The 14,116-nt window shown below is 45.5% G+C and overlaps 3 protein-coding genes across 6 annotated transcripts in view; 2 read left to right on the forward strand and 1 right to left on the reverse strand.

Moving 5' to 3' along the window:
- Positions 1 to 12,852, forward strand: part of LOC100123597 (semaphorin-1A) — a 174,579-nt gene extending 161,727 nt beyond the window's left edge. For 2 of the 4 annotated variants that reach the window (XM_031932025.2, XM_031932026.2), the window contains exons 10-16: positions 4,617 to 4,965; positions 5,579 to 5,661; positions 5,786 to 5,884; positions 6,054 to 6,338; positions 7,059 to 7,220; positions 7,845 to 8,225; positions 8,305 to 12,852. In XM_031932025.2, coding sequence (XP_031787885.1) covers positions 4,617 to 4,965; positions 5,579 to 5,661; positions 5,786 to 5,884; positions 6,054 to 6,338; positions 7,059 to 7,220; positions 7,845 to 8,161 — 1,295 coding nt within the window. In that variant the 3' untranslated portion in view covers positions 8,162 to 8,225; positions 8,305 to 12,852. The remainder of the gene's footprint in view (positions 1 to 4,616; positions 4,966 to 5,578; positions 5,662 to 5,785; positions 5,885 to 6,053; positions 6,339 to 7,058; positions 7,221 to 7,844; positions 8,226 to 8,304) is intronic. The other 2 variants (XM_031932027.2, XM_031932028.2) reach the window with 2 other exon arrangements.
- Positions 8,311 to 9,092, forward strand: LOC103318021 (nuclear transcription factor Y subunit beta-like). The gene is made up of 2 exons (XM_008219080.1): positions 8,311 to 8,316; positions 8,376 to 9,092. Exons 1-2 carry the CDS (start codon positions 8,311 to 8,313, stop codon positions 9,090 to 9,092), a joined length of 723 nt encoding a protein of 240 aa, XP_008217302.1.
- On the reverse strand, positions 12,409 to 14,102 carry LOC100123585 (sorting nexin-24). Its single transcript, XM_001607192.5, has 3 exons — positions 13,526 to 14,102; positions 13,262 to 13,452; positions 12,409 to 13,181 (listed from the first exon to the last, which is right to left on the reverse strand). Exons 1-3 carry the CDS (start codon positions 13,700 to 13,702, stop codon positions 13,019 to 13,021), a joined length of 531 nt encoding a protein of 176 aa, XP_001607242.2. The 5' UTR covers positions 13,703 to 14,102; the 3' UTR covers positions 12,409 to 13,018.
- Between the last annotated feature and the right edge of the window lie 14 nt (positions 14,103 to 14,116).

Consider the following 14,116-nt stretch of genomic DNA (forward strand, 5'->3'; position numbering starts at 1 on the left):
GCGCACAGCCCGGGAGGACTATAAAATTCAAAGCAACAGCGGCAGTCTACTCAAATTTGATGGAATTTCGATTTTCCAATAGGAGATAAATTTTTTTTCTCCCGCGCACTACTGCTCGCCTCGCTTCCTGCTCGAGCGAATTCACGATAATGCCGAGGTAGCAGCGTCGAAGTGCCACGCCGGAGCTCGACGTTTCCACACAGCTCTCGGGCGAGCGCGCAACGTCAAATGGGATTTAAAGAATTATATGCAAAGTCCCGACAATGCGCGCCGCGCATCCGACAGTTTCTCGCAATGGCGAAAACTCGCGTAAAAATAGAAAACTCGAGGGACAGCGCGGATTCGAGCTGTCTCGGGCGAGCGCGCCAATGTTTTAAATTTCGTATACGCAGCTCTCTTTCTCTATGCAGTATCCTACATACGATATGTGCGCGGCTTTGGAAACAAAGCGCGGCAAGTTTGAACGACGGGATCGCATTTAATTAACCGTTTTGAAATTCTTGTCGGACCGCGAAAATTTTATCGCGTTTGGTGAGGTTAAATTGTAATATTAATACTATGTTTTACAAGTTTAATCGTTGCGGTTAAATTTATTATCGACAATCAATGAATTGATTTTCCCGATTTTGAACCTGACGAGCGATGAAAGTATCGCGAATTCGCCTAGATAATATCGACGACTTGGTGGACTTCCTTTCCAATATTATACACAGCTGCAAACAAATTTCCACCGCACACAGTTTCCTCGATTTATCAGAAACCAAATAGCGACACCAGCAGCGGCTATATATACGTATCGGATACAGTTCCTCACCGGGGCACGTCTTATCTCCTCCCTCAAAAAGTCAAGAAGGCGCTCTTCGCGCGAAATCGAATCTTCTCTCTCGCGGCGGATAAGTCGGAAAGTTAAGCACATTTTTCTATACACTACATATACCGCCGTGGTAGAACTGCAGCCAGCGGCGAACTTTCGCAGTACACGACTATAATACTCGCCTTTCACACTATATATACATCCATCGCCGCAGCCAGTGGGAAATGGTGCGGGAATTTTCACGGAAATTCCGATCACCCTACTGCCAATGAGATTACTCTACACGGCGCGTATATGTGCTTTCGTCCCGGAAGAACTAGCGCGTTCGCGCTTTACTCGCGGACCGATCGAACTTCGACAAAGTCGCGCAGCCCCCTATAATAGTAGTTTTCCTTCTTATTCCAGATAGCACTCGATAAGAGCTGCTTTCGCGCTGCACAATAGGCCGCGCGCTTTTCACTCGCTCGACGATTGTCGCTTGCGCGCCGAGTTAATTTTCTACCCGCGCGGAAAAATCGATTGGACGCTGCGAAAAACACGCGAGCTTGCAGCAAAGGAGACTTCGTTTATGCGCGACGCGTACCTACATATCTGGCCCGAAAGAAAAAGGCAGCCCGAAAAATGTGTCTCCCGTACGTATTGCGGCGCAGAAGGCGACAGATGCGCGCCGTAGTCGCGCACGCACACCTATATGTATAATATGCTGGCTTGTGTTGGTGTGTGCATACATATAGGTACGTAGCTTATCGCAAGAGACGCCGGCAATTCCCGGCCTCCGGCGCGCGTCTCATGCATACGAATAAGCGGCCGCCCGCCCGCGACAATATCGCTTCATCCGAATTAACCCGCCGGCGCTCGACTATGTATCACGCGCTGCGGCGAGATTTCTAGATGCAGCTGGAAAAACGCGTTCGAGTAGTAACGGCCGAGTTCGGTCAGCCGCCTACGCGACGATTCGAGATCGAAAAGTTGTGTACCTATACCGTCGCGAAACCATAGTACAGGTATAGTTGGGCGAAAAAGCGCGCTGGAATATAACGAGCGCGAGAGCTTTTAAAGTGGCGCTATTTTTCCGACGTATTCAGCCCGAGTTTGCTCAATCGAGCGGCTCTCTTTTGTATAGCCGCGGCGTTCATGGCCCCTGTGTATATGCCGTGCACTTTTTCTCTCCGGCTTCTCGCAGAGGCATCGCTGCGCGCCGCGTCAGGGAGAAGACAAGTTTAGCGACCTCAGCTGCGCCGCCGCTAACACCGTATACAGGTATATACCTATATGTGTAGGTGTTCGCGCGGAGCTTTGCCCCCGCGAAATTATTTCAGACCTGTGCGTGGTGATCATGTTTGCCGAGTTTTTCCGCTTGGCAACGGACAATTTCGTGGAAAGCCGCTGCTTTGACGCGCGCGCGAATTTTAATCCGCGCGAGATCGACGCAGAGAGAAAAAGCAGCCCGCTGACTTGAAAAGCGACCCCGCGCAAATTAAGAGATCTTTCGCGGCATTTCTCTAACGTTGTTACGTAGAAACGGCCCAAGTACTCCGTCTGAATGGTGTATGCAAAAACAATTGCAAAGAAAAGCGTCGACGTGATCCGCGGAAAAAAATGTACGCGCCCAGCCGTCCGAGTAATCCCCAATCGCGAAAAAAGCAGCCGTAAAAGCCCGTGGAAAAAATAAAAGAATCGCGACAGTGGCCCCGTCGTTTCGGCCTGGAGCTCGGTTTGGCACGCAATATCCAGGTGCAGCGTCGGCCCTGGCGCCTGGCCAGCGGATTTTCCACCGCCCGCATATGTCCGCCGCGCGCGTTTTTGGCGCGGATTTTCAAAGCCCCCTCCCTCCCGTCCCTTATCCGGTCGCCGATTTATCTATATACATATTCGCGTATGTATACGCATAAGAGCTCGCGGATATGCGGACGAAAAATGCGCGCGAACGCCCCGTGATTCAGCGTAGAACGGGCGCGAGAGACGCTATACCGCCGGGGAGAATCTTAAATTAAAATCTATGCATGTGCCGCGCCGGCGTCACGATAAATCCTCTTGCCACTCGTGACCCGTGGCTGCTGCTGAGTGCATTCTTTTCTCGGATTTCCTCCTCGGCTTCTTTATTCTTCTTCGTCTTTTCTTTTCCTGCGCAGTTTATACACACACACACACACACACACACCCGTACGTGGGCGCAGAGGCTCGATCCATCGGTTCATCGGGGGCATATCCGCAGTCGAGGGAAAAAATTCTTCCGAAAGGATAAAAAATGGGACGACGAATATCTCCGGCAGCGAATTCCATTTTAAAACTGCACGCGCTCGCCCGCGCGCTAACGAGCGCAAAAATGTTGCGGAGAGAAAAAGCGAAGGGCCGCGTAGAACGCCGCGCGGCAGCTAACCGAAAGATCCGCCGCACACACTGCACAAAGAGACCAAAGGGTCGACGGCGGCGACAGGGGCGGTGGGTAAAAAAAAGAGTCCAGCAGCCATTTTCGGCGCATTACTTTACCTACATGCACGAAGCTTTTACCGGTTATGAAGTAGTCCCTCGCGGGGAAAAAGGGACGTGTCCCCGTTGCAGCAGCAGCGCCGCCGCTCTCTTTCTCTTTCTCTCTCTAAGCGCATCGGAGAGCTTTCAACTTTTTAGTGCCCACCTACTTCCGCGCCGCTACTGCTGCAGCTTTTCGACGCGCGCTCGCCTATATACACGCTGTCGCCGATTCCCCGCGGGTCTCGTATAAGTCGCCGTGTAAAACGAAATTTCATCAGGCCGCCGGCCCGGAGTATACTGCGCGTCGGCCGAACGACGGGAGCACGCGCTCGCCCGATGAGATATCGGCAGCCGCTTTTTTACTGCCGCTGATCTTATATTATATTATACAGCTACGCTACGGAGGAAGAACACCTCGATCGACCGTAAAGGCTCTGCATTGTAGTGCAGCGCTTGGATGATAAATGAAAAAAAAACAGCGCGCCTGCAGCAGGCTGTAATTCATTATGTTAATTACATCGTCGTCGACTCGATGGACCCGATCGTTGCGTTTTACGCGGTGTTTGCGTCGCGGCGGATGCTTTATTGCGTCTGCGTCGTTTCGGAATTGAAATAAAAATTTATATCGTCGACTCGCTCGTAAAAAGCGCGCGCGACGCTTTATATAATACAAAGCCGTTACGTCGCGCGAGCGCGAATAACGTTCGATCCGCGCGCTTGTAATCGAATTTCGTCCGAAATCGGCCCGTTCGATGCATCAGCGGGACAAAATTCCGACGATGATAGCAGCTTAATTTGTCGCGCGCTGGATATTGATGCGTAAGGTGGCGAGAGCTTTTTCCGGCGGACGCGAGTCGTAAAAAAAAGTAACGATTCCCCAGCAGTAGCGGAGAGTCGGAAAAATTTACAACCGCAGAATACATTATCCTAAAAAGGAAATATTGTCGTGATTTATGGCGCTGCGCGCGCTCGCGGCCCGAGCTTCTATGTGTGCTAGGTGTGTAGCGGGGGAGAGAAAAAAATCGAGCGAAAAATCTTAATAAAAATGCTTCTTCTCTCGTACCGCGCGATGGGGTGGGAGGAACGAGAATAATTATTGCGCCTGCTATTAATGAGCGGCGAACCGAAATGTTTCTTGGTAATGTTTATGATTACACTTTCATCAGCCAAAGCTTCCCTTTTCATTATACATGTAAAAGCAACAAAAGTCACATGCGGCAAATTGATTCAAGCCCTCGAGAGACGCATAGATCAGCCGGCTTGCACTCAGGGCTTATTGCATTTGAAAGTATGATACGCTGATGCGTCTTTCTCTTTTTTCTGTTGACAGAGTCGACGAGCGACGTGACGGAGGGCGTGTACAACGAGTCTCACGCCCAGCTGATTTACGGCGTCTTCACGACGCCGGTGAACTCGATCGGCGGCTCGGCCGTTTGCGCCTTCTCCATGAGCGACGTGCTCCAGGTGTTCCAGGGAGCCTTCAAGGAGCAGGAGACCATCAACAGCAACTGGCTCCGCGTCCTCACGGAGAAGGTTCCCGAGCCACGGCCCGGCGCCTGCGTCAATGACTCGCGCACTCTGCCCGACATCACCGTCAACTTCGTCAAGTCCCATCCGCTCATGGACGACGCCGTGCAGACCTTCTTCGGCATGCCCGTCGTCACCAAAGTCACTTACAAGTGAGCTAGCTCATCGTATAATAATGATAAAATTAGTCCGCTCGCTCGCTCTCTAATTTCATCTGTGTACAGCTTCGACGGAAGCACCGGGCAAGTCTGCTTAAAAGCTGCTTAAAAAGTTTCGGGGAGAGTTATTTCCTTGCCGCGCTATGACAGCGCGCGCGCGCGCGCGAGAGAGAGAGAGAGAGAGAGAGAGAGAGAGTACTTAGCCGCGCGCGCGGATAGTAAACTTAATTTTCAACAAGAGTTTAATTAAGTATAAGGAGAGACGTTACGCCGGGCTAAAACCACGGGAAAATTTTAATCATCCGCCGATCCCCCGCTCTTTTTTATTGCCCCGGCAGGCAGTTTAACTTTCGTTATACGACTGCGCCGCGAGTGACAGTTCCTTTCCGGGACTTTGTGTATTCGTGCGCGAGGGAACTTCGAGTTAGTGTTTCTCAAATTTGCACGCGAGAGAGCAGCGCGCAGTTGCTGCTTCTTCGGTTCGGCACGCCGTGTATAATTACGAGTTGAAAATCGGACGCTTATGAATTTTAATGCCCGGAAAATTGTTGGCGCGAGAAGCAAACAATGCGTATAGCGACTAATGGGATTACTCATTGTTCTGCAGCTACCGATTCACCAAAGTCGCGGTGGATCCCCAGGTGAAGGCGCTGGATGGCAAGCTCTACGACGTGCTCTACATCGGAACTGGTGAGTTGTACATAACGGGACATTGTCCCTGGCACCCCCAATCACCATTACCTCCCGCTCTCCTTCTCTCCTCCCCCGACTAATGACCGAGACTTTTTTCTCATACCTCGTTCGACTTTCGCAGACGACGGCCGGGTAATGAAGGCCCTCAACACGAGGAGCCCGGTATCGAGGAATGACTCCAATCAGGTGATCGTCAGCGACGTTCAGGTTCTCAAATACGGTACGTACACGTGTATATATACCCTCGTTAGTTTCTATTTCGTATGGCTCGACGGAGAGCAAAAAGTCGAGAGGAGAAAGGCAATTATACGCGGCGGAGGACGAAATTGCCCGCCTATTATCCACTCGCCGCAATTTGCGACTCATTCAACGATGACCGAACGTTTCAGGCCAAGCCGTGAAGGACCTTCAGGTGGTGCACCTGGCGGGGGAGGCGAGCAAGCTCGTCGTGATAGCTGACTCGGAGATCCGCGCGGTTCCGCTGCACCACTGCGACTCGCCGCTCGCGGCTTCTTGCGCCAGCTGCATCGCTCTCCAGGACCCACACTGCGCTTGGGACGCCGCCCACAGCCAGTGCGTCGCCGTGATGACTCGACTCCACGACAGCGACGCCGACAAGATGCTCTTCCAGAACATCAGCAGCGGCAAGCACAAGGGCTGCGGCTACGAGCAAGGTGAGCCTCGCGATTACTCTGCCGACTGATGCGTAGTTGCGTAAATTGCTTTTCCGAATTGTCTTTCCGCGACATTTTCGCTGTATAAGAGATACGCAGTTTTGCGAAAGTTGCATTTCGCATATTGTTCCGGCGGAGCGAAAGATTTCGAAAAAGCTAAACTCAGCGACTCGAGAAATTTTATTTCGCATCGCGGCGAGCCGGGAGTTAAAGTTGTAATCTCTGGTTCTTGCACTGGCGGGCAGAAAAAGACTTTTTAAAGCTCGCGCGGCGGCTTTTCACATGCGAACAAATCTTTGACTCGTAAAGAATTACGCGCGCTTACGGTTGCAGCTCTGCATTCTCTCTCGGGCTTGTTAATTCTGTAAATTTATTCTGAAATTTTCGTTAAAAAGCTTGAATCCGCAATTGCGCATACGCAACTCACCGTGCGAGTTTTTTAACGCTTCGCGCCACTAATCTCTCTCACGCGCGCATAACGTTATTATAATATGTGTTATATTTTGTTGTGCGCTTTCGTTTTCTCTCTCTCTCTCTCTCTCTCTCTCTCTCTCTCTCTCTCTCTTTCCCGCATCCTCCATTAACAGCCATAAATATGCATACAATATTATACGCTCTAACCTCGCGCCACCTGTAAAGTACACATAAGCTGCACATTATTGCATTAAACATAAGAAGAAAAAGGCACAGCCATAATCTCGTTGCGTCCCTGTCAATTAGTGAATGTTGCTTCAGAGATGGCAAAGACGGTGCAGCCGATGGTACCGGCCCACATCGGCCGCGGCGGCGAACAGCCGGACGAGCGCGACAATGAGATCATCATCGAGCTGGACCGGGACAATCAGTACAGTCGCACTCAGCCGCGTGCGAACGAGCCGCAAGGTAAACCATTTCTCTTTGTAGGAGCAACGACCTGCGCACGAGGATTTTCGAGATATCGGGCAAGAGATCGGCAAAGTTTCCCTTTATTTCTTCTCATCGTCACGCATTAATTTTATCCTCTTGGTGCGGGCCGGGTGTCATTGTTTGTTCTACTTTTTTTTACGTCATCGATCGTCAAAACCCTCGTAGCTTGCGGGCGTTCGTTAAACGAACTCCTGAAAAGCTCTCCGTCTGTGTGTGTGGTTCGCACTGACCTGCGTTATTGTTCAGCCATTGTCCACAGTAAGAGGTATACTGAATTACTGCTCATTTTGCATCGACTTCGTCGAGACATTTATTACACATGGCTAATACCATTGGACATTGTTGTTGTATATCGTTTTCTAATTGATCGACGTTTTAATCCACTTGCATAAATGTCAATGTCTGTAATACTAACAATAATGCTGGAATAAATATATTTTGAAAAATGTCAGTTTCTGAATTTCTGCAAGGTAACGTAATCGATGAATTTGACGATTGGCAATATGACCGGACGTAGCGTATAATAAACTGTTTAGCTAGTACAGTAGTGTACGAAAGAATGAAAAAGCAGGCTGAGCTAACTGATCAACGTTCTTGTAGGAGTGACAGTGACGCCGGTAGTCTACTCGGCGCAGACCCTGACAGGCGCTCTGATCGGCACCTGCTTCTTCTCGCTGATAGCGGGCTTCGCCTCGGGCTTCTGGTTCTCGCAGCGACTGCGCAGCGCTCCGTACCCCGAGCCGCCCGAACAACGCCAACAGCTCAATCGACTGACTGAGACGACCGAGTCGCCCGGCTTCAACAACAAATCCATCAACCTCGTGCTGAACGTGCCTCCGAAGAACCCCAACGGCAAGAACGCCAACTCCTCGGCCGAGAACAAGCCCATGCAGAAGGTCAAGAAGACTTATATTTGATACAGACGGCGACAGGCCGTCTGAGGTTTGCCCCCCGAACCAGCGCCGGCTTCCAGCTCCCCTGGTTAGTATACGTGTGTTCCTCCTTCGATCTTGAAAAAGCTCTTCTTACGATAAATCTAATACGAGGTCCTGTCTTTCAGGCTCCGATGATAGTCCGTACGGTCGCTGCAAGCCCTCCTCTTCTGCGCCCTGTACGATTTCCGGCAGCGAGAGCAGCGTCGGCAGCGGTTCCGACAACAACCTAGAGCCCCAGCCAGAGCAGCAGCATCAATTGGACCTCGACAAGGAGCAGCGACTCGGCTACCTGCACAACTATGAAAGCGCCTATCTGCCCAAGTTCCAGGAATCCCAGGCCAACAACGAGCAGCAGCTCCTGGACAAGGAGGCCTACCTCGACTACGAGGCCGGTCAGCGCCGCGGCGAGCCCGACGACTTTCTCGAGCTCGACTACGACCGGCTCAACGCGGCCGGTCTTCTCGTCGACGCGCGCGACGACTTCTACGAGCAGCAGTCCCAGCAGTCACTGCCTGCGGAGCAGTACATGCTACCCACCGAGCAGCAGCAGCAGCAGCAGCAACAACAGTCGTCCATGTTCAACCCGCAGTTCCTGCCCAACTTCAACGATATGATGAGGCTGGTCGCGCGCTACGAGAGCAGCAACGAGCAGTCCAAGTTCTACCCGAACGAGTCCGACGAGTACCAGGAGATTGTCGCCGAGAACGAGCGCTTCCCGTACCGACAGCCTCCTCCGCCGCCTCCGCCGCTGAGCCACCAGCACCAAGCCGGCTTCCACAATCGGTCGAGCCTCGAGCTGGGTCGTATCGAGCGCGACAGCTACGTGCCGCCGCCTGTCAAGACTCAGACCACCGGCAGGAGAAACAAATCAAAGTTCAACACGAGAAACGACATCACCAACTTTCTCTCGTAGAGCAGTGCGAGTATTTGTTTAATACATATAATAGCGGCGGAGCAGAGCTTTCGCCCGATCACGACGGGACGTCGCTCGCTCGGACTTGCTCTGGGCTCGGGACGTCTTCTTGTTTGCTTCTTTTTTTAATCTTCGATGGTCTTGTTTTTCCCTTGCTCAAGCGAGGATGTTGCGTCTGGAAGCCGGCGCGTTTCTGTAATGTTCGAATATTCGAGCGGTAGAGGTATTTTTGTAACAGTGATATCCAAACGCTGCCACTATTGTCATTTCTTCCAATTTTCGAAATTTGTAAATTGTATTTGTTAAACGTTATTAACGATGCCACGATACTCCAGCAGTTGAAACCTCGGGTATCAAATACTCGAGCCGACGAGTTGTATAAGTCAGTATAAGAATACGTGCTTCAATATTCGAATATTTCAATATACAAACGAGATTTTTATTATTGATATTGCATTGAAAACGATTGTGCGCGAGACTTGCGTTTGTGAACTGCGTCACTTTATCGATGTACAAATTACTGAATATTAAAGCATCAATTTGTAACGCTCGAAAACTGCAAGTTTTTCTCCCGCAGTTCTTTCGACTTACTAAATGCTCTCTATTATATCAAAACTACGATGTGAACTCTTCTGACATACTTGGACGCTTCGATCTTTGATTGTTTGCATGTTCGATGAAGCGCCAAGCAAATTGTAATTCGATAAATGAATAGTCCCAGCCCTTCGCGGTGCAACGTGCTACACTCGCGAAATGTCGTCGAGGTGCTGACATCGACCACTCGAAAAAACACTTCCAGTTAAGTGCATCCGACACTACTCTCCTTTACGGTATAAAAATAAGTGAAACACGAGAATGTCGGACGTTCGCGGAAAGCTGTGCTTGATACGAGTCGCGAGAATGAAACAGAGAGAAAGAGAAAGCGAAATAAAACTTGCGAAAATAAATATAATGAACGTTTTTACGAGTAAGGAATCTCTAGAATATAATTTTATATTACACGTCGAACGAATGTAAAATCTAAACACGAAGTTTCGTCATTACGCAGTTAAAAATCATATATACGTATTAACTAAGGATGGAAAAAGAATCTCTAAACCAAGCTTTGACCAGCTTTTTCTGTTATTATGCATAAAGTTAGATATCATTGGTTGAAAATTTAGGCACAGAAAGAAAACAAAAAACAGCGAGACGGAAAATGAGCGTGAGAATAAAAGCGAGCAAGAACGAAAACGATAGGATGTTACTAAAAATGTGATAAGATTAGAGGAGTGTGTTCTTAGTAGTGGCCTGTTAGGTGCTTAGATCCAGAAGAAACAAAAAATTACCCACGATAAGGAAAAAAGCGTTGCGTAGAAACTAAGATTCGCAGTCGCAGTCGAGGCGTGCCTTCCATATGTATTTGTTGGCGTTTTCATCTATAATATACATAGATTATAAACAAAATAATACTAATAAAAACAAAGAACTAGAAATGAGAAAAAGCGATCGTGAGAATGCAAGTTTGCGAGGGACTTGGGCAAGTGCCTCATTTTCATTTTTTAGAGAGTGTTATAGAGTGAAGAACAAAAAAAAAATAACAATAAAGAGTAGATAAAGTCTGAAGTTGTTATGCACTAGTGGCCGTTAGAACAACATGTAATCGTGGCTAGCAAAAGCAGCTTCGGATGTATTTTATAAAAAAATAAACTGAAAAGCTGGTGAGCAAAGAAAAATGTAAAGGGGCAACAGATAGAGAAAATGAATTATAATAATTATCGATATATTTTTGTTTGCTTGTGATATAATACAAAATATGAAAATCATGGCGAAATATGGAATATATGGAGCATCATTGTATACCGATGCTAGAACTTTTTCCATTACATTGCAGTGGAGCGGGAATGAATGATTTCGTCGAAAAGCGACTTCTCTACTTGCATGCCAACTTGAATGTTTTTTTTTTACTTGCGTAGGAGACTGAAATGATAGACTACGTTGTCTTTGAATAAAATACTCTTGTTAAGCGATTTAGTGTACGAACAAGTGTGCACACCGTACACACATATATAAATATATATTTAAGTTGTACAACGATGAATTTAATGCAAATTTTTGCCCAACGATGACGAGAACGCAAGTTCCGTTTGTTTTTCTGATTTCTATGCCGCAAATTACGTATAGCTCGTAAAAATGATCAATCAATGGATATTTTTTTGCAGAAGTTTCCATACAATGATGCGGAATTCGTTTTATTTTAAGTATGATTTCAATTACAATTGACAAAATGAGCATTCTAAAACTTTTTTTTGTAAATATTTCTTTGTTTGGCTATTGCTACTCAAGTGCTCATTTACAGTAAAGCGTACTGTTAAATTTCTGACTTCTAGTTTTTCTAATACATGCAATATTTTTACTCAAGCAAAGCATACACGCACAAGACTATAAAGACATTATACGTCAACCATGAATTAGGTAGTCTGCATTGAACCCGTCAGTTACCTAAAATACGCAACAAATATACTTAAAATTAATTGAACGAATTCCGCAGGGAGGATCTGTTAATAACTTCCGATTGTTTGCAAGATCCTATAGGAAACAGGGTGCATAAATAATAATCACAAGAGCTATTCTTTTGTTTGTGTCGATGCGATCAAAATTTTAATAAAAATCTATAACGCGCGCGAAATTATTATATGAAGGCAAGTAAAAAGCAGACAAACTTGTAAATAGGTAGTGGTAGTCTTGCCGAAAAAGCGATTTCGATTGTGCAAATGAACTTGATTGTAATGTTACTTGTTAAACAAAAACTTTATTGCAAATGAAGCACCAATGCGTGCTTTTTTTAATGAACTGAAAAATTGTCCTGACGGTTTGCAATGTTATTGGCAGTTATTAGACAGTTCTAAAAAATTAGATATTAGACAATTTTCATGGTAAAATGACTTGGTCGAAATTTTTAGTATTATGATACCAGAGATTTTGAAAATCATTAAACACATTTTTATGGTTTATGTATGAAAGTGATGGGAAAACAAGAAAGATATCTTGTGTTATACATATATATATATATATTGATATGATAGTTATAAAATCATAGTTTTTAATATAGAACATTTTATTAAATAACTATTTGGATATCAAATATCATTATGTATGTACAGCATAAATTTGATTTAATGCTACTATTTTTAAATTGTATTGTCATCCAGATTTATATAGCTTACAATAATTGAAATATGCAATTTTTTTATGACAACATTAATCATGACAATTTTTTGTGCTAGAGCATATTGCAAATTTGTGATTGAATTTGTCGATCAACTTTTTTTAAACAGGTACTTTATGCATATAGTATTGTAAAGAGATTCATTATGCAACGTCAAGATTGTACGTGTAATTTAATGCACACTACTTGACAAAAATGCTACATTCCAGTAAAGCCAGGGCTGCCAACAATTATTATATACGATAGAGATTCGTAAAAATCTAATGAATCAAGTAACAATAGTAACATTGTAGATAAATATATAGTATAAATGAATTATGTAATGTAAACATAAAATTACTAATTATTGTTAATTTCGTTGGTTATAAGTATATCGCGATTATAAATTGTATTATTTGACATTAATGCGAAAGACGTATTTATAAGTCACGCGTTTTAATAAATTTTTTATATGAAACTTGTAAATACTCCTTCAGCTCATTAAAACGCATTTTTTAATTATAAAAAAGGATTTAGCAAATATATGCACTCTAAACAATTTTATTGTGAAAATATTGATACTGTTTATTATTATCTTCCCCTCCCTGCATAATACGTTAATTTATAGGGTATCAGTAAAAATATATACAAAAAATATGAAAGCAGAAGAATCGTCTAGAATTTACATTAAAAAAGTTAATTTATTTGTATAATTTATCACACAATTAGTACAAATCATTCAGGATTTATATATACCCAAAAGTACTCCATTTGTCACAATGTCTGGAAGACTTGTAGTCTCATTTACGTGAACATATGGATCACATTGGAATGTTAATACTGGGTGATGTTGTAGAGAGCTGCATTGAACAATATTTTCATCTTTGAAAATCTTTTGCATTCTAAAATTGAAACAAATATATGCATGAGAAATAAGTTGATCCAACGAGTAAATAATGCATAAATATGCTTTTATACTTACCCTTTGTGATATATTTCAGAGTTTGCTCCATCGATTCCCAAAAAATTGAGTACTTGTTGCTTTGTGCTTGCTAATCTCAACATTTTCTGCATATAAATCTCCAAAGCTGCCCTTCTTTGCTCCAGAACCTTGGGGTTTGAATTCCTCACTCTTTTGGGTGGGAACGGAGCTGTGTGACAGTCCTTCTTCAGCTGCAAGAAATTCATTATTAGCAATGCAGTGGTAAAAAGCGCAGAGTCAGAACTGAGCCAGCAGAATAATTACCATGCGATGCAGAGTGTTAAATTCACTATATCTCTTTTCGATTAGATATCTGGCTCCGTTGTTTGAGTCCACCATTTCAACGGTGTAAACGTAGTAGGGCTTTCCATGTGATACGTTCGCCAGACGGTATCCGCTGATAAACACTTGATACATTTCATCGCTGTTATTTCTTTCCATTAATGATCCACATCTGTATACACCCTCTAAACGCTGCTCGTGATTTTTTATCTCAACGAGTGTCGGATCACCAGTTGCTCAGCTCCCATCGTCAGACACACGCTGATGTATAGTATACTCGAGATGGACCACAGCCAAGCCACACAGCACAGGATTTCCGAATCTCTTTGTTTGATGACAAAAAATGCGCGTTTCAGGTTACGTCCTTCATCGATTGTCCCATACGCGCTTTATCAGCCAGTCCCGTGGAAATCCCATACAATCGGGATATACGCCAGGTCTCACGGGGAAATTGGAGTTAACCCAGGTAATCTCGAAGATACAACAATAAACAACGTGAAACTCTCGCATGAACTATAAACTACTATGCGTTCAGTCACGGAATAAATACAAATCAGCTGATACGTATGATGG

The sequence above is a fragment of the Nasonia vitripennis genome, chromosome 5 (genome assembly GCF_009193385.2).
Source record: "Nasonia vitripennis strain AsymCx chromosome 5, Nvit_psr_1.1, whole genome shotgun sequence".
Taxonomy (NCBI): domain Eukaryota; kingdom Metazoa; phylum Arthropoda; class Insecta; order Hymenoptera; family Pteromalidae; genus Nasonia; species Nasonia vitripennis.

Bases quoted from the DNA above. Each gene is read 5' to 3' on its own strand.
- LOC100123585 (XM_001607192.5), bottom strand. From the start codon at position 13,702: ATGGAAAGAAATAACAGCGATGAAATGTATCAAGTGTTTATCAGCGGA. The intron at 13,453-13,525 runs GTAATTATTCTG...AATTTCTTGCAG, and splicing joins TTAACACTCTGCATCGCATG to CTGAAGAAGGACTGTCACAC. The intron at 13,182-13,261 runs GTAAGTATAAAA...TTTCAATTTTAG, and splicing joins TCTGAAATATATCACAAAGG to AATGCAAAAGATTTTCAAAG.